The 24,133-nt window shown below is 49.7% G+C and overlaps 1 protein-coding gene across 2 annotated transcripts; it reads right to left on the reverse strand.

Moving 5' to 3' along the window:
* Positions 1–643: 643 nt before the first annotated feature.
* Positions 644–9,246, reverse strand: FKBP4 (FKBP prolyl isomerase 4). 2 transcript variants are annotated; one of them, XM_069581536.1, is made up of 11 exons: positions 9,159–9,246; positions 8,496–8,852; positions 6,520–6,664; positions 5,931–6,073; positions 5,005–5,125; positions 4,580–4,736; positions 3,872–3,962; positions 3,699–3,782; positions 3,259–3,444; positions 2,408–2,647; positions 644–1,419 (listed from the first exon to the last, which is right to left on the reverse strand). In XM_069581536.1, exons 2-11 carry the CDS (start codon positions 8,598–8,600, stop codon positions 1,312–1,314), a joined length of 1,380 nt encoding a protein of 459 aa, XP_069437637.1. In that variant the 5' UTR covers positions 8,601–8,852; positions 9,159–9,246; the 3' UTR covers positions 644–1,311. The 2 variants fall into 2 exon arrangements, with proteins under 2 accessions (XP_069437637.1, XP_069437636.1); XM_069581535.1 differs by lacking the exon at positions 9,159–9,246 and having other exon boundaries at positions 8,496–9,078.
* Positions 9,247–24,133: the final 14,887 nt, after the last annotated feature.

Genomic DNA, 24,133 nt, shown 5'->3' on the forward strand with positions numbered 1-24,133 from the left:
ACAGTCCGAGCATCTGGACAAGATGTGTGATGCCTCCCTTGTGCCCCTTGGCTTCTCCCAGAGCTTTGGAATGCTGCAGAAGCCATGGGTCAAAGCACAGCGAGAAAGCATCACAAGCTTCCCCCCCCCCACTGAGGCCAAGCAACAAGCTGGGGAGTGGGCCCAAGCGGCTGTCGGTGCTGTCAGGCTTCATGACTATTCCTCCCTGTTCCCTTGTGTACAGGGTGACAGGTTGCTGACACCAGGGGACTCACTCTGCAAGGAAGCCAAGAAAGCTTCAACTCTCTACTGAATCGCTTAGGCAGAAGCCAATACATCTAACCTCAAAGCAAACTCAGAAGTTTGGTCCCAGAAGTTTAGATGTTTGTATATTTTCCTAAGCAGTTAGGAAAAGAAAAACCACAACTACTAAAACCTGCCAGGCTGCTGCAGGGAGGGCTGTGGGGAACCCCTGGCTAGGCCTTCAGTGCAGGCCCTGCTGTAGTCCGTGTGGTGCCCAGCAGGCCCTCCTGGACCGCTGCACCACAAGTCTGCTGCACTGCAGGTGGGGCTGGGCACAAAGTGGGTGGCTCCCTTAGCTTTGCCCCAACGGCGCAGCTGCCCACACCCACCCTGAGGCCAAACAGAGAAAGGGCTGCCCAGGTTTTTAGTGTTTCCACTTTATTGCTCAAGCACGGAACTTGAGGCAAGCCTGAACCTTCAGCAACGTGCAGAGAAGAGGCTGAGGGGGTGGGGATGCGACCTGGCTGAGAAGGGACACTGACAGGAGGGGGTACAAGGGTGGTCACCATGACACCAGAAGACAGCATCAGCCACAACACCTGGGCTGAGGAGGAAGGGAGCGGAGGTAACGGGCACAGCAGTGGTTTTCCCATGCCCCTAGCACCCACATGGAGGCCGCGTGTTTGGAAACGGACCGGGAGGAGGGAGGAAGGGAAGTGGCTGCCCAGGAGGAGTCTCCCTGTCCACCCTGCCTTCTTGTCGGACCTCACATCCCTACCACTCGCCCCTTCTACTGTCTGAGAAACGGACGCAGCAAACAGGAAGCAAAATAAATTAACATTCTGATGAGTGTGCGTGTGGAGGGACATTCATTCACGTGGAATGGGGGTGTGGGGAGGGGTGACACCACCTAAAATGACCCCCCCACCCCCCAGCCTGCTCTTCTCTCCCTTCCCCCAAAGCCACCATCCAACCAGATAGAAAAATAAAGGTCTAATTCACTCAAAATTCTTCAGTTTGTACAAAACTAACAGGGTGGAGTAGGGTTGGGGGGCAGGCAGGCAGCCATGGGACAGGGCTGGGGCAAGGCTATGCTTCCGCCTCCACCTGAGGCTGGACCCCAGCCACGTCATTCTTCGGCTCGTCCCTCATCTCAGCGTCAGCCGGCTGGTCTCCTGCAGCCACTGCGGCCTTGGCCTGTGAGAAGGGAAGAAAGGCAGGGCGTCAACGCCAGTTCTCATTTGGCCCTCGCCCCTGACGAGAAAGGTGACTGTCACTCCAGGTCCCTACTCACCTGCCTGTACCCAAGTGATCTCCTTGCACAATGACGCCACGGAGTCTGTACCCAAAACACGCACCCCACATAAAAAATAGTACACAGCAACTTCCAACAGAATTACAGAGACCAACGACACACCTGTGCATGCATGTACAGAATCAGGGACTCGCATCATTTATTGCAATACTATGGAAAACTGAACTTGTCCACGGCAGGGCATTGAACACTTCAAATATAGCTAGTTCAAGCTAGTTTAATATACACATTGGATTTTCAAGCCTCAGTCTGGGGGAAAAAAACTAGCCTTGCCCCAGCAACTTAAAAGTGCTACGTGTTAAAATATTTAGATACCTTGGGTCAATTAAATATTTAAAACTAACCACCTATTTTACTTGTTTTTAAACAGAGCTACTAGGAACTTAAAATTAGAAATGTGGTTTGCATCATATTTCTGTTAGTGCAGGTTTAGGACACTGAGAGACCAAGAAGCAGGGAACAGGGTAAATAAGATACGATACACCCACTCAGTGAAATACTATGTGAGCTCTTTTGCACACTGATGTAAAATGAGCTTCAGGTGTGACGTCCAAAAAGCACAAGGTACTAGTAGGAGGCAGCACCTGCTGCCTGTCGCCCGGGAGCACTGCCTGCCTTGCAGCCTTTTTACTACGTGCCCTTCTGTGCACTTTGAATCTAACCATCACCTGTTTAAGCCTCAGGTTCTTAAACCTGTGTTTACTAATGGGCACAGAGGATACAGGGCAGGAAGCACAACAGAACATCCAGCTCCCAACCCCCAGGGCCTGAGTGGGCACACACACACACATGGACACACACTCAGGGACACACACAGATTGGCAGGGACCAGGTGATGCCGCCTCCCGTCCACCCTGCCCATCCTCACACCTTGTTCTCCTCCTCAGCCAGCCTCTCAAACATGTTGGCGTAGAGCTTCTTCTCTTTCTCAAGCTGCTTGCGGATGCGCTGCTGGCACACGACCAGCTGGGCCTTGGCCGCCTTGTTGCTGGGGTAGAGCTGGAGAACCTTCTGGAAGTCAGCCCGTGCCAAATCAAAGTCATTCACTGCCAGGTGGGCCTCTCCCCGGCGGAAGAGGCCTTTCTCGTTGTTGCTGTCTAGTTCCAGGGCCTAAGACACACAGAGGAAGCAGCAGCAGTCTCAGATCCTCTCAAGTCACTGCCGGGGAGATGGGGCCCCACCCCAAATGAACAGGTCTTGGGCACCACGTGGAAAGGACCCAAGGCTGGGAAGGCGCCTCGTTTAGTCCAGGAGGTGCACAGGAAGACGGCTCTTCAGATGAAAACTACCTGGGACGCTAACACACTCTTCTCTTTCTGGGGGGCAGGGGAACCATGCAGCTCATAGCTTAGTTCCCCAACCAGGGATCCATGCCCTCTGTGATAGAAACACAGAGTCCTAACCACTGGACCTCCAAGGAAACCCATCCGCCTTCAGAATAAAGCGGGTACAGGGGGGAGAGGCAGAGGGCCAGGAGGGGAGAATGCTGAACTGGTTCCTCCAACCAGTGCTTCTACTCGCCTCTGTGCCCTCGTCCCCGCCCTTAACTAAGCCAAAAACCCGCTTGCTTCCCACATTGCTGCCTCTGGGCCTCCACCTCCGAGCCCCACAGCTCCATCCTGCCTCCCCTGCCCTAGTCCCCAAGGCCAAGTTTCAGGCACACCGGGAACTCACCCAGCCTGGCCTGGGCACACCGCCCTCACCCCCCTAAGGAGCCTCACCTTGTTGCAGTTTTCAATGGCAGCAGAGAAGGCTTGTAGCTTCAGATGACACATGGCCAGGTTGAGGTGGGAGGCCAGCCGAAGGGCCTGCGCCTTCTCTGCGTCCTCATCAGAGAAGCTGGACTCGTACTCCAGCCAGGACACAATCTTCTTGTACTGCAGCACAGCTTGCTTGTACTTGCCTTCCTACGAGAGGCGGAGGGGCAGGCTCAGGCTCCCAGCACAGGCTCGGCGGCCCCAGGCTATCACAGCCCGTGGACACCAGTGACCCAGGGGCATGAGAGTCATGACCCCTGCCCCACCCCCCACCCCCGACCAGCCAGCCCAGATCCACTTGGTGACAGCTGCAGGTGCCAGCCTGTCTACTTCCTGGCAGAAACCCCGCTGTCTCGTGGCAGAGCCCGCCCTGGGAGTGTCTGAGGGCCTTGCTGGGGGCTCACCTTGAAGTACACAGTGCCTCGCTCCTTCACTATGGTGCTCTGCTCCAGCTTCTCCTCTGAACTCATCTCCCAGGACTCCTTGGCCTGCCATACCCCAAAGGAGAACAACAAGCTGTCAGCCGCCCCAAGGAGTTACGTCCAAGGTGAGGTAGGAAGACCCTGAACGAACTCACCTTCTCAAAACTCTTGAGATGTATTTCATACTTCAGCTCAGCATTTGGTGGGATCTGGAACTTCTCCTTCCCAGTGCTGCCGAAAGCATAGCTGTAGGGGCAAGAAAACACCAAGTCGTTTCTTGCTTCACACTTAAAAGGTTTCCTGCAAAGTACCCTCCATCCCTTTGGTCTTGGTGCAAACTTCCATGCTTGGCAAAATCTTCCCTGATGCTGCTTCTTCACACAGTTAGTTGAGCTCTGACGTCTTACACATCGTTCTAATAACTCACATTACACACTGGCATGATTATCTCCCTGAGAAGAGAGCCATTAGAAGGTGGGAACAATGTCTCTGAACACCCAGGAATTTTCTGCACTGTGTCTAGCACATAATAGGTGTGTTTCAACAAACATTAGTAACGACTGAGTCAATTAACAGGAGACGAAAACCTTGGGCTTGAAAAGGCAATCTGCCGCAGCTGTAACTGAAGAGATAAGGTTTTGATTCAAAAAGACGTGGGTGACTGTGGCCACACTCCTGAGTACAACAGAGGTCCTGACGGTGTGTGTGCGGGGTGCCCAGCACACAGTGATGGCTGGCAGGGGAGGACACAACTGGCTATACAACACAGGCCGGCTCTACGACTCACCTGGACAAGGCTATCTGACCTCAGTTTGCCGACCTGCTCTACAGACTGCCCACACCTGGGCCAGAGCTGGCCTCACCTGGGCTTGAGATATACAATGGAATGTTCTCCTTTTTCCATGCGCTGGATGGCTTTCTCCAGACCACAGGGCAGATCCATGCTCTCCCCCTCGCCAATCTCAAAGCGGAGCTCCCGCTGGTCAAACATCTGGTCCTTGAAGTACCCTTCCAGTGCAACTGGCGTGGAAGACAGACAACGCACTGGATTTGAGTGGGCTGGTGACTAAGGGATGCACCAGCCACCCCCAGCCACCCCCAGCCCTGTCCCTTCCTACTCCCCAGATGCCCTTCTGCATTCTCAGATGGACAGATGTTAAGAGAATGTGGTTCAATCCCTCACTTTACAGATTAGAAAGCTGGATCAGGGAAAGGCATGGACCTGCCCAAAGCCACCCAGGCCCTACACAGCGGAACCCGAGTGGGAATCCCAGATTGTGGGCCTCACCCTCCACAATGGCGCCTTCGTTGGGCTTGGCATAGCCCTCCCCCCGCGTCCGTGTTCTCCTGATGATCCCGCCGTCTTCCTCTTCTGTCAGGTCCTCACCCTTGAACTCGAACAGCTCCACCTGTGGGACAAGGTCTAAGGATCCATGCTCCCCTCTCACTCACAAGTGTCCCTGGGAAGGGCCAGAGCATCACTCACAAGCGTCCCCGGTAAGGACCAGAGCAGGTCTGACGGCACAGGCAGCCACACCAGGAATGGACCAAGTGGCTAAGTTCTCAGGAGCGGCCCTGGTCTTGACCTTGGTATCAGTCTCCTCAATGACTGCTCTATAGAACAGGCACATGTTCCAAAAGGTCCTAATTCAGCTGCCAGACAAGCTCCATCCGACAGGCATTAGAAATAACCCAACACCTCTCACCAGTCTTTCCAACATTCTCCGAGCCTCCAGTGCGTAGGGCTCAACCATTTTTGAGTCTTAACACAGTGAAGTTTCACCTTCTCAGCAAAGGCTTGCCCCTTACCTCGACCCACGCGAGAAGCATCTCTGCCCGCATCTTATTTCTAGGGCACCAATGTTCTGCACTGTCAGTCATGACTGCATGTAGCCTGTGACCTCCCAATTCCTTCGTTTTGGTCCACCTCCCTCTGAGTATCCCTCTTGAGGTGAACAGGCCTCAAAGCCCTCACCCCGCTGCTTCAAGTCTGAAAGAGGGGCTCGCAGCCACCTCTCCCCAACTAAAACCTGCCCACTGACAGTTCTCTGGTAGAAGCAGTAGGAGAGGCGCACTCCATGTCTTCCCTCCCCAGGGCAGGCCCTCAGCCTTGGCTACATTGTCTCCAGGCAGCAGGAAGGGCTGGAGGGCAGCCAGACCCTGGGCTGAGATAAGGCTGGCTCTCTGCCTGGCCCTCTGTGGCCGGACACTCACCTCAAACACAAGCGTGGCGTTGGGAGGGATCTTCGGGGGGCTGCCCGCCAAGCCGTAGGCGTACTCCGGCTTGCAGGTGATGTGGCACACTTCACCCACCCTCATGGTCGCCACGGCGATATCCCAAGCCTTGATGACCTCCCCTGTAGGTACAGAGAAGAAACAGGTCCTCTTTGGCAGGGATCTCCCTCTGGGTTCAAACAGTGGCCTGAGAGACTTACTGTCCCATGCCCAAAGGGAAGCTGGGTACTATTTAGAAATAGGACCAAGAAGGTAGAAAATCTGGTTGCGATAAATGGTATCAGGTCTCAGACCTCTCAAAAAAAAAAAAAAAAAAAGAAAAAAGAAAAATCATTCAACTCTGAAGCAAAGAGGTTCAAGAAAACAAGGCAGTCCACCCTGGAAAAGGAAGCAAGGTTTTCAGAGGTGATCAAGGCAATGACAGATTAAAAAATCAATAGAGTTTCAGGACAGTGGAAATAAAAAAAGAACTGTAATAAACTGTTCCGTGTTTAAGCTTCTGAGAATACGGTTTCTGTTTGTGACAGCACACACACCCTGGTCCTGAGAGCCTGCTAACCATGCCCACCTTTCCCCAGGTCGAAGGAGAACCTGTCCTTGCGGTCCAGGCTGGAGTCGAACTTGGTGCCATCGAGCAGCCAGCCTGTGTAGTGGACAAAGACACGGTCCCCGATCATGGGTGTCTCCGTGCCCGTGCCCTCTCGCTTGATGACCTGGAAGGAAGGGAAGGAGAGAAGGTGAGTCCCTGGGGATGGACACAGAGAGGAACCATGAATGTTCGCATGCCTCTGGCCAGAATGTAAATGGTCTCCTCTGCCTCCTTGTAAGTAACTCAACAAACCCATCATCAAATGACTGCTGTGGGGTTTGGCTAGAATTAAACTGACCTCCCTTTCTTGGACCATGACATAACTTGGTTTGAAACACTGGAGACAAAACACCTGAGATCATTTTTGCTGTTACGATCTTACAGAAGTCACTTTAACTCTCTAAACTGACCATATTTGTAAAGTAGTGATGATAAACCCTATCAGAGTGGTTACAGGACTAAACCAGTAAAACACTGAATAATTATCAGCAGCAAAGGGGAAAGTATTTACGCTACACTTCCTCATGCTTCCTAAACGCCAGTCATCCAATCAGGTCTGGTTTAGAGAGAGAAGAGGGAAACCAGAAAGTCCAGGAGAGCTAAGAGCAACCACCAGCTTACAAGTGAGCCAAGGGTCCTTGAGCAGGCCCTAGGCTCTGACCTGGGACTTGAGGGTTCCTGACTGGTAGGCTACTGCAGTCCTTGAAGTCAGGGCTAGAATATGTCCCAGTGTTTAGAAGAACCTGCTTCTCTTTGGTGTTTATAAAAAGGTGGTCTACCTGGTTAAGTGTGCAAGTTACCCTCTAAGGGAAAGCTCCCACGATGCAACGGACATGGGCTTGAGTAAACAGAAAAGTGAAAGGGAAGGCGTGGAGAATGAAAAGGGTAAATAGGTCTCCCTGGAAGCCCGCGTGCCCACTAGGAGAGCAGCCAGGTGCGTTTCTGAAACGGCTAAGCAGCTCCTCGGGGTCTCCAACCTGCCCTGGCCACACGCACACGTGGGCTGAGCTGCGGGAAGCCAAGAGGAGCAGAAAGTCTGGGTGAGGATACCAGAGAAGCCAGGCTAGGATTTCGCCATCCTGGACAGCGCAGAACCTGCTCCGAACCGCGGCCGGACCTGGGTCAAGACGCCCTGCTGCCTGGCTCCCAGACCCCTCCCTGGCTCCTCCGGCCGTAACACTGTTTAGGGCCCCCAACCAAAGCACCTCCTCCCAGTCCCGCACTCCGCGCTCAGTAAGGCCCCGGGCCGGGGGTGGAGTGGGGTGGGGTGCGATGTGGGGGCCGAGGCGGGGTGAACTACAGGTCCCGGCATGCACCGGGGTGGGGGGGGGAGGGGGACAGCATGGCCGAGCGGGTGACCTAGCCGGGTCCCAGCCTTCAGGAAAGGGGTGACCAGAGGGCGGAGGACGCCAGGACCGCGCGCCAAGTCGCACAAAGACCCGCGCGGGCCAGGCAATAACTCCCGGGACCCCGTTCGCGTCCTGGCTAATGTTTAACTGCCGGGGTCGGCGAGCTCCGCACCCCGGAGGCGCAGGAGGCCGGGGTGGCGGGGGGAACTCCCTGGCGGCAGCGGCGGCCGGGAAGGAGCCGGCCGCGGGTCGCAGATCGCAGTGGGGCGGTGCACGCCGCCGGGGCCCCCGCGCGAGCGCGTCCGCCCCCCGCCGCGCCCCTCCCGGCGCATGCCGCAGCCAGAGCAGGCGCTGCGCTCCGGGACCCTTCCCAGGCCTGGGGAGCCTCAGCCCAGATGTTCCCCTTCCGAGCGTGTAGCAGCCCTCCCGCCCTGAACCGGCGGCCTGGCTAGGAAGGCGATGCGCAGGGCCACGGCTGCACGGCCTGCTTAACGGCCGGCCGGGAGGCTGCAGAGGCGGCTGCCCGAGCCCCGGGCAGATGCTGGGGCGCTCCCGGTGCCCGACTACCGCCGCCTCCGCCTCCCCGGGGCGCCCCCCGCCTCTTACCTTAAGCACCCCTTCATCCTGCTTGGGGCTGATGTCCACCCCTTCGAGGGGCAGCGGCGCCGACTGCGCTCCGCTCTCGGCCGTCTTCGTCTCCTCGGCGGTCATCACGCCGTTTCTCGGGCAGCGGGCGGCGGGGTGTGCGCGGCGGTGCGGGCGGCGGGTCGGGGCTCGCGCACCTCTCTGCGCGGGCGCGGGCGGAGGAGGAGGTGGGGTCGTGGGCGGCCGGGTGAGCGATTGGTCCCACCGCCTCGGAGGGAGGGGCTGGGAGGAGCCGGGCGGCCGCGAGGGACGTGGGGGGAGAACTTTCTAGAGGCGCCGGCGGCCGAGCGGGTTCAGGCTCTGGCGCTCAGGGCGCTTCTGCGGAAGGTGGTTTCTGGTTCGTTCCTCCCGCCAGCCGCCTAGCCCCGCCCCGGCCCCGAGACCCTCGGACTCGGGAGCCAGCCCCCGCCCCCGCCGCTCGTTCTCTCGGCCTCTCCCTCCCCCCCCCCCCCCCCCCCGGTCTAGCCGGATTCTTCCAGATCCTTCTCGATACCCCCGCAGCATCCGACGCCGCGCCACCGGACGTGGGCGCCGCGCGTGCGTCTCCCCGGCCCGAGCCGCGGGCTGCCTGCCTCCCCGCCTGGCCGGGCACGCGTCCTGAACGCAGAGCGAGGGGAGCGGTACCTGGGCGTGTAGGGCCGGGGAGGCGTCTGGGTTTCCCCGGAGAGGGGCCAGCGTGCGCCCAGGGCCCGGCGAAACACTGCGAACTGCCCGTTTGCAAGAAATGGCCCGCGTATTAAAGGGGCCTTTCCCGACAATAATATAACTGAACACATAGAATGGGTTCAACTCGCTAGGAGAGCCACTGCGTCTTACTGAAGGCCCATGAAAAGGAATATTTTCTTAATACTGGGTTCCTGGGTGTTCATGGACTTCCCTTGGCGACTAGGAAGCGCCATAGTTAACCGAAACAATAGTCTTTTGACCAAAAGATCTGTGTATGGAGGGTCCTGCTCTTCCTTAGAGCTTAAGCCCAGTTTAGTGTCTGGTGCATGTTATGAAATAATTATTGGTTGCAGGAATTTGTGTGCCAATAATAATAAGGTTTTTTGTTTGTTTTGGAGCCCTTGCTCAGTGCTTGGCACTGTACTATGAAGACTGTCCTATATAGGTAGAAAACTAAAAGGGCTGTTTTCGGATGAAATTTCAATATTAAAACATAACCAGGGAATTCATTGTAATCTTTTCTGTTGGGATTGGCTGGGAAGGGATGCAGGACAAATAAAATCGTTTCTTCCAGCAATTTACAGCAAGTGTATTTAGCCTCGACTAAGACGTTTTTCATTCAGTGACGCCTTCAGCGGACTTGGGGGGATTGACTCACTAGAGATTAAATCTGTTTCCTTTCTACCAGTGTCCTCAGGAGGGTGAGAAGTAACGGTGGCCCTCCAAAGTTGCAGGAGACGGGCGCAGGGTAGGGTGCTGGCTTGCCGCCTTGGCAGTTATCTTGCTGTTGGTTCCCGCGCCTTTGTGCGGTCACTCTTGTGTGTACTGGTTTCTTTTGAAGCTGGGGCCACTGGATATTATCTGGCTGAACAAGTTGGTATAGAAAAGCTCCGGTCGAGTAATGCTTTTCTAAAAGCATCTATTTCTTTACTGGCAGCAAACAGTTGTAGGTATCTTCTAATCTGTCAGCACGTTTTACTTGAGCACCCAAGATATGACCGCTTTTGCACGCATACTGACTGTAGAAAGAGCACGTGCTCTTTCTAGAGAGTAAGCAACGAGTGGGGTCCCCAACATACTAACCGATTTGAGGCAGATTAACAGGGACAGGAACACCTGTCAACGAGGGTAGTTGTGATGGTTACAAAGCAGGAAAGTACGTCGGGAATCTAGCCCAGTGGCCACCTTCGCACAGGTGAGTAAATCATGCTCATGATTCTGATGGGATGAGTGCTCTGCTGAGACCAGGATAGGATACAGAGGTCTGTAAGAGAGGGGAAAACCTCGTGGAAGGGGAAGGGTCAAAGGGAAAGGTTTCCAGGGAGGAAGTGCTGTGCTCTTTCAATCAATGAATGGTTGAGGGGTCTGGGAGATGGAAGAGGTGAGGAGGGACAGTAGTCACTGGGTTCTAGGATTCCCCCCATTTTTTTCCTGTTTCTAGAATTATTTTCCATTTTATTTACATTATATTCTTCGGATTGTAAAACCTACACATACTCAATGTCGAAAGTGCACAGATAGGTTTGTTTCTTTTTCAATCTGTTTTCCTTTCATTCTTTTCTTGCTAGGGATCGAACCCATGCCCTTGGCAGTGAACTGGCAGAGTCCTAACCACTAGATCACCAAGAAATTCCCCAAATTTTCTTTCATTCTCCCTCATCTGTTTCCCAGCCACCCCCCCCTTTTTTAACCCTCAGGCAGTTTAAATTAGTATTCCTGTTAAAGGTGTTTAATAACGTGATTATTTCCAGTGGTACCAGTCAGTCATTCAAAATCCTTCTGAAACTTCCCCCCTTTTGCTAGAGGAAGAGAGCATACTTTTTCTTTTCCCCACTCCCCACCTTACTCTTTAGGTATTCTGGTTAGTTTTGTTATTATTGTTATTATCTGGCTCACTATTGTCAGAATGAACCTTCTGGGAACTCACTTGGTACACCTCCCAAATGCCAGGCCCATCCCTCAGACATAAAGATCCCTTGTTTTAAACGTTTTGTTTTTATTTTATTTAGTTATTATTATTTTGGCCATGTTGCCTGAAGTGTGGGGTCTTAGTTCCTCTTGACCAGGAGTTGAACCCTTGCCTGTAGCAGTGGAAGCAAGGAGTCCTAACCACTGGACCACCAGGAAATTCCCTAAACCCTTTGTTTTTAAAGGTTCTTTAAAAAGGAACTTTGTTGACTGCTAATGCTCTTAAACATTAAAAGAAAAAAGTAGTACTTGAATCGTTCAAGAGAATGTGAGATGAGCATGTGTGTGTACATATACACATTATGTAACATACCAACATAATGGACCTTGGGAATGTACCACACTCCCAACCTAAGAATTAGAACATCGCCGATATGACTGGTGTGAAAAAAAATGTTAATACCAAAAATGTTAAGGACATTCATAATTTCTTGCTACTTCTGGTGTCTGTCGACTGAGAAAACACAATTTATACTACTAACCAAAACAGCTACTGAACATTTCATAAAATATTTACTTAGATTACAGCTCTATTTTCATGCATTTGAATAACAATAGACTGCTGTGTGGGCTTCTCCAGTGGCTCAGGGGTAAGAATCCACCTGCAATGTAGGAGATGGGAGAGAGGTGGCTTGGATCTCTGGGTGGGGAAGATCCCCTGAAGGAGGAAATGGCAACCCACTGCAGTATTCTTGCTAGGAGAATCCCATGGACAGAGGAGCCTGGCTGGCTACAGTTCATGGGATCACAGAGTCAGACACGGCTGAGCACTGCACACGCGTGTGGGGTCTGCACACAGTGGATGCTTGAAGCTCCATCACTGAACACACCCCGGGGCACCGGGTGGGCAAGCTTTCCTCATCTCTGGGATAGATGGGAATCATCATACTGACTATGTCACAGGGGTTTTCTTTGAGGGTTAAATGATAAATTATCACATGTGATGTACTTAACACAGCACATGGCACACAGCAGACGGATAAGTGGTCATGAGTGTGTGTGTGCTGTGTCTCACTTGTTCAGCCTGTTGGATGCTGGAGTACAGATCTGAAAGACCCCAAAGTCTCCAGTCTTCAGATTGAGAGCCACTGACTGGTCTGGACAGGGGTTTGATCCATGGTGTCTAGAATAGTGCTTCTTCCTGATGCTATTATGAATAACATCTGTCCTTTTTTCTCTTTCGCACTCAGTGATGAGCATGACTATCTAATACACTAGCTTTGATATTTTGTCATTCCAATAAGTCTGGGCACCCTGTGAAGTAAAGACTTGACCTTAATATTTCCTTGGGTTTCTGATCTCCTTGGGGGAAAGCACATGGGATATCTGGTGCCTGTCCTACCGAAAGAAAGGAGTATTTTCCTTTTAAGATAAAATCTAATTTCACGCTTAAGATAAATAGATTTTGTTTTGTTTTGCTCCTTGGGGCAATAAAAAGTAGCCTGTCTTCATCCTTCCATGTTTGTAGATGAACTGAAATTTGGCTTTGGCCTCATTCATGGGAGTGTCCAATAACCAAATGCCTCATTTCCACCCTCCTCAAACCTGTCTGTGATCAAGGATTACGTGTGGGTCCAGGGCATCAGATCTAATTAGCACAACTGGAACTAAGATCCCCTTTTGGGAGAAACGCAGCCCCGCATCGGCCTCAGGGGAGAGTGAATGTGTTCACCATCATAAGTGTGCTCTGCAGTGACCACAGGAGCAAGCCAGCAGCTCTTACTACTGAGAAATTAAGAAATTATTGTTCCTTTGGTATTACATCAAACTTCTGTAACTGGTCTGCTAATATTTTTAAACATTTAAATTGGAAAATATTAACAACAAAAAAAGCTTGTATGAAAGCTCAGATTTACTCTTGTATCCCCAAAGTCCATCTATATCGGTCACAGTCAGCTCTAGTCAAATATTGACTATACATGCTTTCAGCGTGTAGCCAAAACATGTACTCAGAAGCACCTGGGAGTTCATCTCTTCCCAAAGGCCCTGCAGGTGTGTTGTTCAGCAGCCTTCCTCCCCAAGCCAGCCTCTTCCTGGGGCACTATTTTTGGGCTGACGGCCTCAGCTTTTTTCCTCCTGGGTTTCTGGGTGCCCCTAGGGGTGGGGTGGGGGTGTGGGGGGGGGTGGGGAGGGGTGGGAGTACTCAGGGATCCCAGGTAGAGGGTGGAGGGGGAAGGGGTGTCTTTCTGCATGGGGCTCTGGATTCCTCAGGGGCTTCACTGATCAGTGGCAACGTCCCAACTATTCTTTCTCAACTTGCAGCCACTTAACACTCACCATCTGTATTACCTATTGGTGGCCAGTTGGTGCAAAGCTATGTATTGAGTGGGTCCGGAGACCTCCAGGCACAGAGTGGGCGGCCAAGCCCATAGGCTTGGAGCCACAGGCAACCTTCGGGTCCTGGAGCTGAGAGCTGGCAGCGTTGCACTTTCCCTCGGTGACAGCCCTTTCAGTTGTCTCCAGATTTGTTCCGAGGGCAGGTGCTGGACTGAGTGTGCAAGGCCGCCTGGGATCACCGGGCTCAGACCCAGACTGTTCGGGTAGCTGCCCTGGATGTCCCATTGTAGGGACACAGCGGAGCGAGGGACCCAGGGACCCAGGGACGGAGGGAGGGAGCTTGATCTCATCAGCTTGAGCCGGAGCCTGCGCCGGCTCGTCTCAGGGGCGTCAGGATGGGTCCCCTCCTTGGGCGCGCTCCAGCCTCCGTGCCCTCTGGTGGCCTCTGGGGTCCCCCAGAGTGGCTGCCTAGCGCGTGATGGGGCTTAGTACGACTGGGGAAGGGGACAATTTCCGAAGGACAGTGGCCCGCCCAAGGCCCCGCCCCAGCGAGGTGGCTAGCGAGGCCCGCTCATGCTAGGCGGGTGCTTGGAGGACTCCAGTGACCCGGTCGCCCGCCCCGCTGTAGGACCCCTTCCCGACCCACGGGGAGAACATGGCGCCGGGTTCTCAGCAGCCGGGCCCGCTTTTCCGCCCTTGTCTTTGTACTGTTTTTTGATTGTACCTGTGTCATTGTGATAATAGCAGGGTCAGCTCTTTTCTAGGCACTGCTCTTGGCTTTCACCACTCCCCTTCCATCCCTCCGCACCTCTGCCCTCCTCCGCCCCATGTGGACATGTGACCTGATGCTTTAACCGCGATTTTGGTAAGAAGCAGGTTTATCCAACATAGCGAACTCATTTCTAACTAAGGAGAAGAGAGAGATTTATTGAGCACCTGCGAGGGCCCTTATCAGCAATAGGGCCTGCGGGCACGTCTGTGATGCTGTCCAAGGCCCTTAAGGCACAGATACCAGAAGGGAGAGCAAAAGAAGGACTGGCCCGCGTGGGTGTACTTCAAGAATGCAGGATGGCCCGGTCTGTGAAGGGTAACAGTACTCTGGGAAGGCGTCGCAAGCACCCAGGGCTTGAGAAAGAGCTTGGAAAAGTGGACAATAATATATTTGTTTACTTTTAAAAATTATATACCATCATGAATGAAATAATGCCATTTACAGTAACATGGATGGACCTAGAGATTATCATACTAAGTGAAGCAAATCAGAAAGACAAATATGGTATCATATCACTTACATGTGGAATATAAAAAAGTGATACAGATGAACTTACCTACAAAACAAAAATAAACTCACAGACATAGAAAACAAACTTAACAGTTACCAAAGGGGAAGGAAGAGAGAATAAGAGTTTGGGATTAACATATACACGCTACTATATATAAAATACATAACCAAAAAGCACCTACTGTATAGCATAGGAACTATAATCAATATCTCATTATAAAGGAAAAAAATCCGAAAAGGAATATATATATGTGTATATATATATTGGAGAAGGCAATAGCAACCCACTCCAGTACTCTTGCCTGGAAAATCCCATGGACAGAGGAGCCTGGTAGGCTGCAGTCCATGGGGTCGCGAATATATACACATGTCTAATTGAATCACTTTGTTGTACACCTGAAGCTAACACAACATGGTGAAACAATTATACTTCAGTAAAAAAAAAATCGAAAGATATAACATCAATAAATTAATATATAGCTGGATATAATTTTATATATATATATATATATATATGTAGCCACCTGACTACCAGTTCAAGGTACAGAACACCTGGGCACCCCAACAGACTTTTGCATAGCCTCTCCCAAGAGTAACTGTCCCTAAGAGTAACTGCTATTCTGACCTCTCCCAAAAGATTAGTTTTGTCTGTTTTTGAACATCATCTAGAAGGAATCAAACAGTATGTACTTTTTGGACCAGTTTCTTTCATTGCACATGATGTCTGTGAAATTCACCTACTGTCTTGCATGTAGAAGTAGTTAGTTACCTTTTCCTGCTGTGTGATACTCGACCATATTGAATATACTACAGTTTTCTTATTGATGATACTGGGGTTGTTTCCAGGTTTGGGGTATTAAGAATAAAGCTTCTATGCACATTCTTGTACATGACTTTTGGTGGACATAAATGCTCATTTCAGTTTGGTATATAAACAAGAAATGGAACTACTGGGTCATGGGGTTTCTTTTATATTTAGCTTGAGCTGCTGCTGCTGCTGCTGCTAAGTTGCTTCAGCAGATACTGCCAATTTCCCAGTATCAGGGTATCAAGTTACACTTCCAGCAAGAGGGTATGAGAGTTCCAGTTGCTGGACACTTTCACCAAAACTTCGTATTGTCAGTACTTTCTTTGTTGGCTGCACTGTGGCATGTGGGATCTTAGTTCCCCTGGGATCAAACCCAGGCCCCCTGCACAGAGTCCTAACCAATGGACCACTGGGGAGGTTCCATCAGTACTTTTAATTTTAGTCCGTCTGGGGGATGCAGTGCAGTGTAATTTATATTCCTTGATAGTTAATGAAGTGGAACGCATTTTCATATACTTATTGACCGTCTGGATGTAGCCTCATTTGTGAAGTACCTTTCAAATCTTTGGGGATATTTAAAAAATTATATTGTCTATTTGTTATCAATTTGTGGGATTTCTTTATATATTATAGGTAAGATACATTGCAATAATCTTCTGGTCTGTGGCATGCCTTTTCACTCACATAATGGTATTTATTTTTTTAATTGAGGTATAGTTGATTTACAATGTTAAACACAACAGAGTGACTCAGTTATACATATATACATTCTTTTTCATATTCTTTTCTGTTCACATAATGGTATTTTTTGATGAGCATTTAAATTTTAATGGAATTCTTTAATTTATTAATCTATTTTTATACAGTTAGTGATTTTCCTTAGTAGATTATATTTTTTAGAGCAGTCAAGTTCAAAGCAAAACTGAGCAGAAGGCAAGGAGATTTCCCATACACTCCTGGCCCTCACACATACGCAGACCTCCTCCCCATTACCAACATCCCCTCATCAGAGTGGTACAATGTATCGTGCTTTGAATTTCAAATTCCTCTAGTTCATTGTCAGTATAGAGAAAAGCAACTGACTTTTGTCCATAAACCTGTATCCTGCAACCTTGCTATAATCCCTAATTAGTTCCACTAATTTTTCAAAATGTTTTCAATTTTCTACATAGATGTTCATGTCATCTGTGAACACAGAGTTCCATTTCTTCCTTATCAATCCCGGGCTAGTGATTTTCCATGTGTGTCTTGTTTAAAAAAATCTTTGTCTATTCCTTGGTCATGAAGATTTTTCTCTATTTCGTTTTTGCTTTTTTAGAATGGAAGCTTTTTTTTGCTTTATCATTCACATCTAGGTCTATGATCCATATCTGATTAAACTTGACAAGTGGAGTGAGGTAGAATTGAGGTTTATTTTTTCCCTATGAAGGTATAGTTAACCCCAGACCGTTTATTGAAAGACTATTGCTTCCCCTCTGAACTGTGGTGGTTCCTTGGTCATCTGTCACTGGGACCATATATTTATGTTGTTGTGGACTCTTATTCCATCGGTCTGTTAATAATCCTTGTGCCAATGCCTCAGCATCTTGGTTGCTATAGCTTTAAAATGAGTTTTGACATCCAGTTTTATCCTTCTGTGTCAAGATTGCATTTACTCTTCTAGGTTCTTTGATTTTCCATATACATTTTAGAGTCACCTTGTCAATGTCTTTTTAAAAATCTAAGATTCTGATTAAGACTCGAATTTACACGTCAAATTAGGGAGATTTGACATCTCAAAATATGGAGGCTTTCAGTCCGTGAAAGAAAGTGAAAATGTTAGTCTCTCAGTCGTGTCTGAATCTTTGTGACCCCATGGACTGTAACCCACCAGGTTCCTCTGTCCATGGGATTCTCCAGGCAAGGATACTGGAGTGGGTAGCCATTCTCTTCTCCAAGGGATCTTGCCAACCCAGGGATCAAACCCAAGTCTCTTGCATTGTGGGTGGATTCTTTACCGTCTGAGCCACCAGGGAAGCCCCTTTCTGTCCATAAACATGATCTATTCTTCCATTTTATTGGGATTCTTTCATTTTTTTCAGCAATGTTTTATATTTTATATTTTTCAGTGTAGAGGGTCTTATGCATCTTTTATTAGATTTATTCCTAGGTACCTTTGGTTTGGGTGCTGTTATAAATGCTATTTCCCAGAGTTTATTTTCTGTTTGTTTATTGCCAGTATATAGAATGCACTTACTTTCTTTTTATTTAACTGTGATAAAATATACGTAACCTAAAATTGACATTTTAACCATTTTTCAGTGTATAGCTCAGGGGGATTAAGTACATTCAAGTTGTTGTACAAACATTCAATTGATTTCTTTTTGGTAACAGCCTTACTGAGATAGAATTCAGACACCATATAACTCATCCATTTAAAGTGTGCAATGCAGAGAGTTCTCTGCAGGTCCAGTGGTAAGGACTCTTTCTATGTTCACTGTGGAGGATCTGGGTTTGATCTCTGGTCAGGAAATTAAAATCCTTCAAGCCACACTTCATGGAAAATATGTGTACAATTTAGGGGCTTTTAACAGAGTTGTGCAATCGCCACTCTAATCCATTTTATTTATGTATTAATTTCATCTCGAGGTTTGTGGGATCTTAGTTCCCCAACCAGGGATCAAACCCAGGTCCCTGGGTCCCCTACATTGGAAGTGTGGTGTCTTAACCACTGGACCACCAGGGAGGTCCCTACAATTCATTTACAACATCTTCTTTACCCTGTAAAGAAATCTCATACCTTTGGGCTGTCATTTCCCAACCATCCTCAGGGCCCAGCCCATGAATCCACTTTCTGCCCATGTTCTTAATTCACAGGTATTTAAGACTTAGAAAGAGTGGCTGGAGCTTTCTTTGTCTTTAGGCACTGCCTCCCTTTCCTCCTTTTCATTTTTTGGCAAAGGATGGGAGGGAAGAAATCTGTGGTCTGCACAATGCCTCTTGTTGCCAGAGAGGGCAGCAGTCAGTTCCCTATCCTGCAGGCACAACCTCAGCGCCATCTCCAGAGGTCAATGAGAGCCCACCAGATGCCAAGCTCTGCGCTGGGCACTGGGGGTGCCAAGCTCTGCGCTGGGCACTGGGGGTGCCAATCTGACTCCCCGCTCTGGAGGAGTCCATGATCTATAAGAGTGAGTCAGGATAAAAAGAATGAAATAATGCCCATTAGCAGCCTGCTGAAGCTCCAGTACTTTGGCCACCTGATGGGAAGAGCCATTGGAAAAGACCCTGATGTTGGGAAAGACTGAAGGCAGGAGAAGGGGATGGCAGAGGATGAGATGGTTGGATGGCATCACCAACTCGATGGACTTGACTTTGAGCAAGCTCCAGGAGTTGGTGACGGACAGGGAAGCCTGGCGTGCTGCAGTCCGTGGGGTTGCGAAGAGTCAGACACGACGGAGCGACTGAACAACAGCAACAAGCAGCGACGTGGATGGACCTAGAGACTGTCATGCTGAGTGAAGTAAATCAGAGAAAGACATATCACATGGCATCACTTATTTGTGGAATATAAAAAGGTGGTACAAATGAACCTATTGCAAAACACAAATAAAGTCTCACAGCCCCCTTCCCTGCTGTTTCAGAACCAGCTGAGTGAGCCTGACCCTCCATGGCCAGCCCAGCTTGAACAAAGGGTGATGGAGAGGGACGGAAAGACTCAGAAGTGGGGGCCACAGAGGGGTTGTTGACTGCTGTGCTGTGGAGCCTGGGCCAGAGCCATGGAGGAAACAGGAAGCCACAGGGGTTTAACTGGAGGTTTAATAGGAGTTAAACTAGGGGTTTAAACAGGGGTTTAACTGGGAGAATATTGAATATGTTACAACATTGCTTCTGTTTTATGTTTTGGGTTTTTGACCCCAAGGCATGTGGGATCTTGGCTCCCTGATCAGGGATTGAACTTGCACCCCATGCATTGGAAGGTGAAGTCTTAAAGCACTGGGCTGCCAGGGAAGTCCCTATCCTCCATTCTTATTGCCACCCTTGAGGTCCAAGTCCCTATTGCATTGTCTGGTTTGTTGCATAACCTGACTTGTTTGCTTGCTTCTAGTCTCTTTCTCCTCCAAGCTATTCTTCACCCTGCTTCTGACTTATTATTTCCAAGACACTGCTTTTGCAATTTCATTCCTCTGTTAAAAAAACATTTCAATGATGTACAAATGGCTTATAAGATAAAGTCTAAACTTGTTAGCTTGCTGTTTAAAGTTTTCTGGGCTTCCCTGGTGGCTCAGCTGGTAAAGAAACCACCTTCTATGTGGAGGACTTGGGTTTGATCCCTGGGATGGGAAGATCCCCTGGAGAAGGGAAAAGGCTACCCACTCCAGTGTTCTGGTCTGGAGAATTATACATCTACAGTCCATGGGGTCACAAAGAGTCAGACATGACTGAGTGACTCACTTTCACACTTTAAAGTCTTCTACAACCAGACCCCAAGGAGTATCATCTTCTATTCCTCCCATGATGCTTCTTAGAGAATTCATACCCTAGGGATGTGTGTGTGTGTGTAGAATGGGGAGGGGGAACTTTGAAGAAATAGACCAAAATGCAGTACATTTTCTTAAAGTGTCAAGTTTACCAGATGACAATTACTTTAAGACAATTTTCAAACATGGAAACAAGCCGTGGTTGTATAGTAAATGCAACATTTACATAAACTTAGACTGAAGCATCAGAGATCTTTTCAGGATTTTGATGGGCCTCATTCCAAAGGGCCCATTCTCTAGGGGCTTCCCAGATGGCACGAGAGGTAAAGAGTCAGCCTGTCTTTGCAGGAAATGCAAGAGTTGTGGTTTCAATCCCTGGGTCGGGAAGATCCCCTGGAGTAGGAAATGGCAACCCACTCCAGTATTCTTGCCTGGAAAATTCCATGGAAAGAGGAGCCTGGTGGGGTGTAGTCCATGGGACCGCAAGGAGTCGGACACGACTGAACACAAATATATACTGCTGCTGCTGCTGCTGCTGCTGCTGCTGCTGCTGCTGCTAAGTCACTTCAGTCGTGTCCGACTCTGTGCGACCCCATAGATGGCAGGCCATCAGGCTCCACCATTCCTGGGATTCTCCAGGCAAGAACACTGGAGTAGGTTGCCATTTCCTTCTCCAGTGCATGAAAGTGAAAAGTGAAAGTGAAGTCGCTCAGTCGTGTCTGACTCTTAGCGACCCCATGGACTGCAGCCTACCAGGCTCCTCCACCCATGGGATTTTCCAGGCAAGAGTACTGGAGTGGGGTGCCATTGCCTTCTCCGACAAATATATACAGAAGACATTAATCCATGGTTTGTGTTAGGAACTGAATTGTGTCCAATTTAAAAATTAAATGCATTCCAAAGGGTGATAGTACTTTGCCCTTTTCAAACTACACCAATCAGTGATAGTTGGAAGTACTGACAAAAAACAGACTCTGGAATCATCCTTTTGTAAATTCCCACCCCCAGGTTTGTATACAACTTGTAACACTGGCTCTTCTTCTTGAAAACTTTTCCTTCAAGCCTTAGAAACTGTCCCTAAAGTTTCTTATCTTGCCAGGAAATCACACCAAATACCAAGATCATTTCCAGGGACCACTTAGCATAAAACGCCCCCAGTTGTAATTTCATAGGCCCATCCTGAGATATTGTGATAATAAATATATTTTTGGCCTCTGTCCCAGCTCTTAGCAGAGCTCCTAAAACCCTTGAAATTTCCCGAGTGAGGAAAGAGATACAGGTGTCTCTTGTTATGTTAATAATGTGATTTTGGGGAAGCCCCAAGGTAACCAGCCTAAGGTTGTGAGCCAGGGGAACAAACTGGGTGACTGGAAGGTGGGAATGGTCAGGCCCATCCCCAAGCCTCCTGGGAGGGGAGGGAGCTGGAGATGGAGTTCAATCATCAGTGGGATTTCCATGGTGGTCCAGTGGTTAAAACTGTCTTCCAATGCAGTGGACGCTAGGCTAGTTCAGTCCCTGGTTGGGGAATTAAGGTCCCACGTGCAGCAGGATGTGGCCACACAAGAAAAGGAAGAAATCACAGTGACCAATGATTTAATCAACTTGTGCATACGTAAAGTGAAAGTGAAGTCGCTCAGTCATGTCCGACTCTGTGACCCTGAGGACTGTAACCTACCAGGCTCCTCTGTCCATGGGATTCTCCAGGCAAGTACTGGAGTGGGTTGCCATTTCCTTCTCCAGGGGATCTTCCTGACCCAGGGATTGAACCTGGGTCTCCCGCCTTGTAGGCAAAGGCTTTAACCTCTAAGCCACCAGGTAATGATGGCTCTATTAAATACATGGAAAGAGGAGGTTTGGAGAGTTTCTGGGTTGGTGAGTTCATGGAGGTGTGGGGAAAGTGGAAACTCCGCTCCCTCCCCATACTTGCCCTGTGCATCTCTTCCTCGTGCTGTTCCTGAGTTATGTCTTTACATAAACTGATGTTCTCCTAAGTAAAATGTTTTCCTTGGTTCTGTCACTCTCTCTAGCAAATTAATCAAACCCAAGGAGGAGCTTGTGGGAACCTCTGATCTACAGTCAGTAGTAGGTTAACAACTGTGGTGCTGGCGAAGACTCTTGAGAGTCCCTTGCACAGCAAGGAGATCAAACCAATCAATCCTAAAGAAAATCAACCCTGAATATTCATTGGAAGGACTGATGCTGAAGCTGAAGCTCCAGTACTTTGGCCACCTGATGCGAAGAACTGATTCACTGGAAAAGACCCTGATGCTGGGAAAGACTGAAGGCAGGAAGAGAAGGAGGCAATGGAGGATGAGATGGTTGGATGGCATCATTGACTCAATGGACATGAGTTTGAGCAAACTCTGGGAGACAGTGAAGGACAGGGAAGCCTGGCGTGATGCGGTCCACAAGGTCACAAAGAGTCGGACATGACTGAGTGACTGAACAACCACAGCAAGGTGAGCAGCACAGATGACGAGCTGGCCTTGGGGCTGCTGTCTCATGCTGCAGTCCTGTGGGACCGAGCCCTTAACATGTGGGATCCCAGTTACCTGCAGGTAGTGTCAAAACTGGGTTATTGTGTGGTGTTGGAAAACACACTGGACATACCTTCAGAAAAGCTCCCAGGGGTCATGCAGTCCAATCCCTGCGTGGACAAAGAAGAACCACGTCCGAGGGGGTGAAGGAGATGCGCTCTACCCTCCTGAGCAGGTGAACCCCCCAAGGAAAGACTGGGGCCAGTAGCAACAGCCCTCAACTTGGCTTCCAGACCTGAAAGTGTCATTTCACGGGAGCGCAGAGGAGCTTCGGTACCATAGTCCTTTATGTCTCAGTGCAGAGGAGAATTCAGTAAGAGCAAAGTGGTGGAGAAGTGATTTACCAGAATAGGACATGTGTGAGGCTTTTAAGCAGGTGGGCAAGAAATGCCATATGCTGAGGACATACTGGGCTACAGTTTTATAATCAAAGGAAAAGTGGGGAGGGGGATAAGACCTTCTTTGTCTTTCTTGAGTAGAGGTCATTTTCATCATTAGTTCCTTCTCCGGGTTGAGCAGGGGAGTGTTCTTGTCCCTGCATGGTTAATCTAGGTCCACAAACAATATTCTTTTTCACCTGTGCAGAGAGCGTGTCCCAGGGATCACTGACCTACTGAGCTCGCTGGCAGGATGTGGGGCTCACGCCACCATTGTTTTATTGTCTGGGGGCAACTCTCGTGCTTCTGTGGCATGGGTGTGGTGCTGAGCACACCTGCTTTCCCGAGTAATCATTAACTTACAGGAGTCTCCCATCTTTCTACATAGAACCCCTTAGTGGGATTAACTGTTTAATCCCTTAGTCTGTCTCAACCCTGCTGAGGTGGGCTGGGGAGGTGCTGTCCATTCTAGAGGTAAAATAACAGGGTCTCACATTAAGGTCAGACAGGAGCAGGGTCTATGACCAGACTGAACTTCGGGGCTGCTCACCCTGCACACTGCATGGTGGTCCATGGGATTGCGAAGAGTTGGACACAACTGACTGACTGAACAACGCTCCACATGGCAGTCACTTTCCTGACACCGGGTTGTGGTGAGGGAAAGTACAAGGCTGACTGCAGGACCGAGCCAGGAGCACAGTGGCTGTCTTCTGATTGGTTGGAGATGAGGTAACAGGGCAGCGTTTCAGGAATCTTAATCTTCAACCTTCTGGTTCCAGACAGTCTGGGTTTCACGTGCTTGTGTTCAGCTAGTAGCCACCATCCTCCCCGGGGTGAGGGTCTCAGTTCCCATAGAACTGCTCAAAGATGGGTGTCAGATTATTATGTATACCTCTTGAGGAGGCTCTAGGGCTGTTTTGTCAATGAACGATGGTCCTGACTTCTGTTTAACTGCTCTTCTTGTTTCTGTGTTCCTTTACCAATAATTGCCTGTGCCTTCCCTGTGGAACTCAGGAAGGGTATCAAAAGACCAAAGCCTTTTTCTACAAACAAGAACTAGAACACGGAGAGGCTTTTTCACCTGGGAGGCCCCTGAAGGGTGCTGCTGGGTTCCAATCCCCCCCTTTCTTGGATACTTTTCAATCCTGAGGGCAACAGGTGCGGGATAAGAAAGGGAATAAAGTTTTAGATAAAGAGGTTAATGAAAAACTGGCTAGAGGAAGCTGG

Source organism: Ovis canadensis, chromosome 3, assembly GCF_042477335.2.
Source record: "Ovis canadensis isolate MfBH-ARS-UI-01 breed Bighorn chromosome 3, ARS-UI_OviCan_v2, whole genome shotgun sequence".
NCBI lineage: Eukaryota > Metazoa > Chordata > Mammalia > Artiodactyla > Bovidae > Ovis > Ovis canadensis.

What these genes read in the sequence shown, in the direction of transcription:
- FKBP4 (XM_069581536.1), bottom strand. Translation starts at nt 8,600, where the DNA reads ATGACCGCCGAGGAGACGAAGACGGCCGAGAGCGGAGCGCAGTCGGCG. An exon ending in CGAAGGCGCCATTGTGGAGG is followed by an intron (nt 4,737 to 5,004) that starts GTGAGGCCCACA and finishes CTTCCACGCCAG; the next exon opens with TTGCACTGGAAGGGTACTTC. An exon ending in GAGGCACTGTGTACTTCAAG is followed by an intron (nt 3,445 to 3,698) that starts GTGAGCCCCCAG and finishes CGCCTCTCGTAG; the next exon opens with GAAGGCAAGTACAAGCAAGC.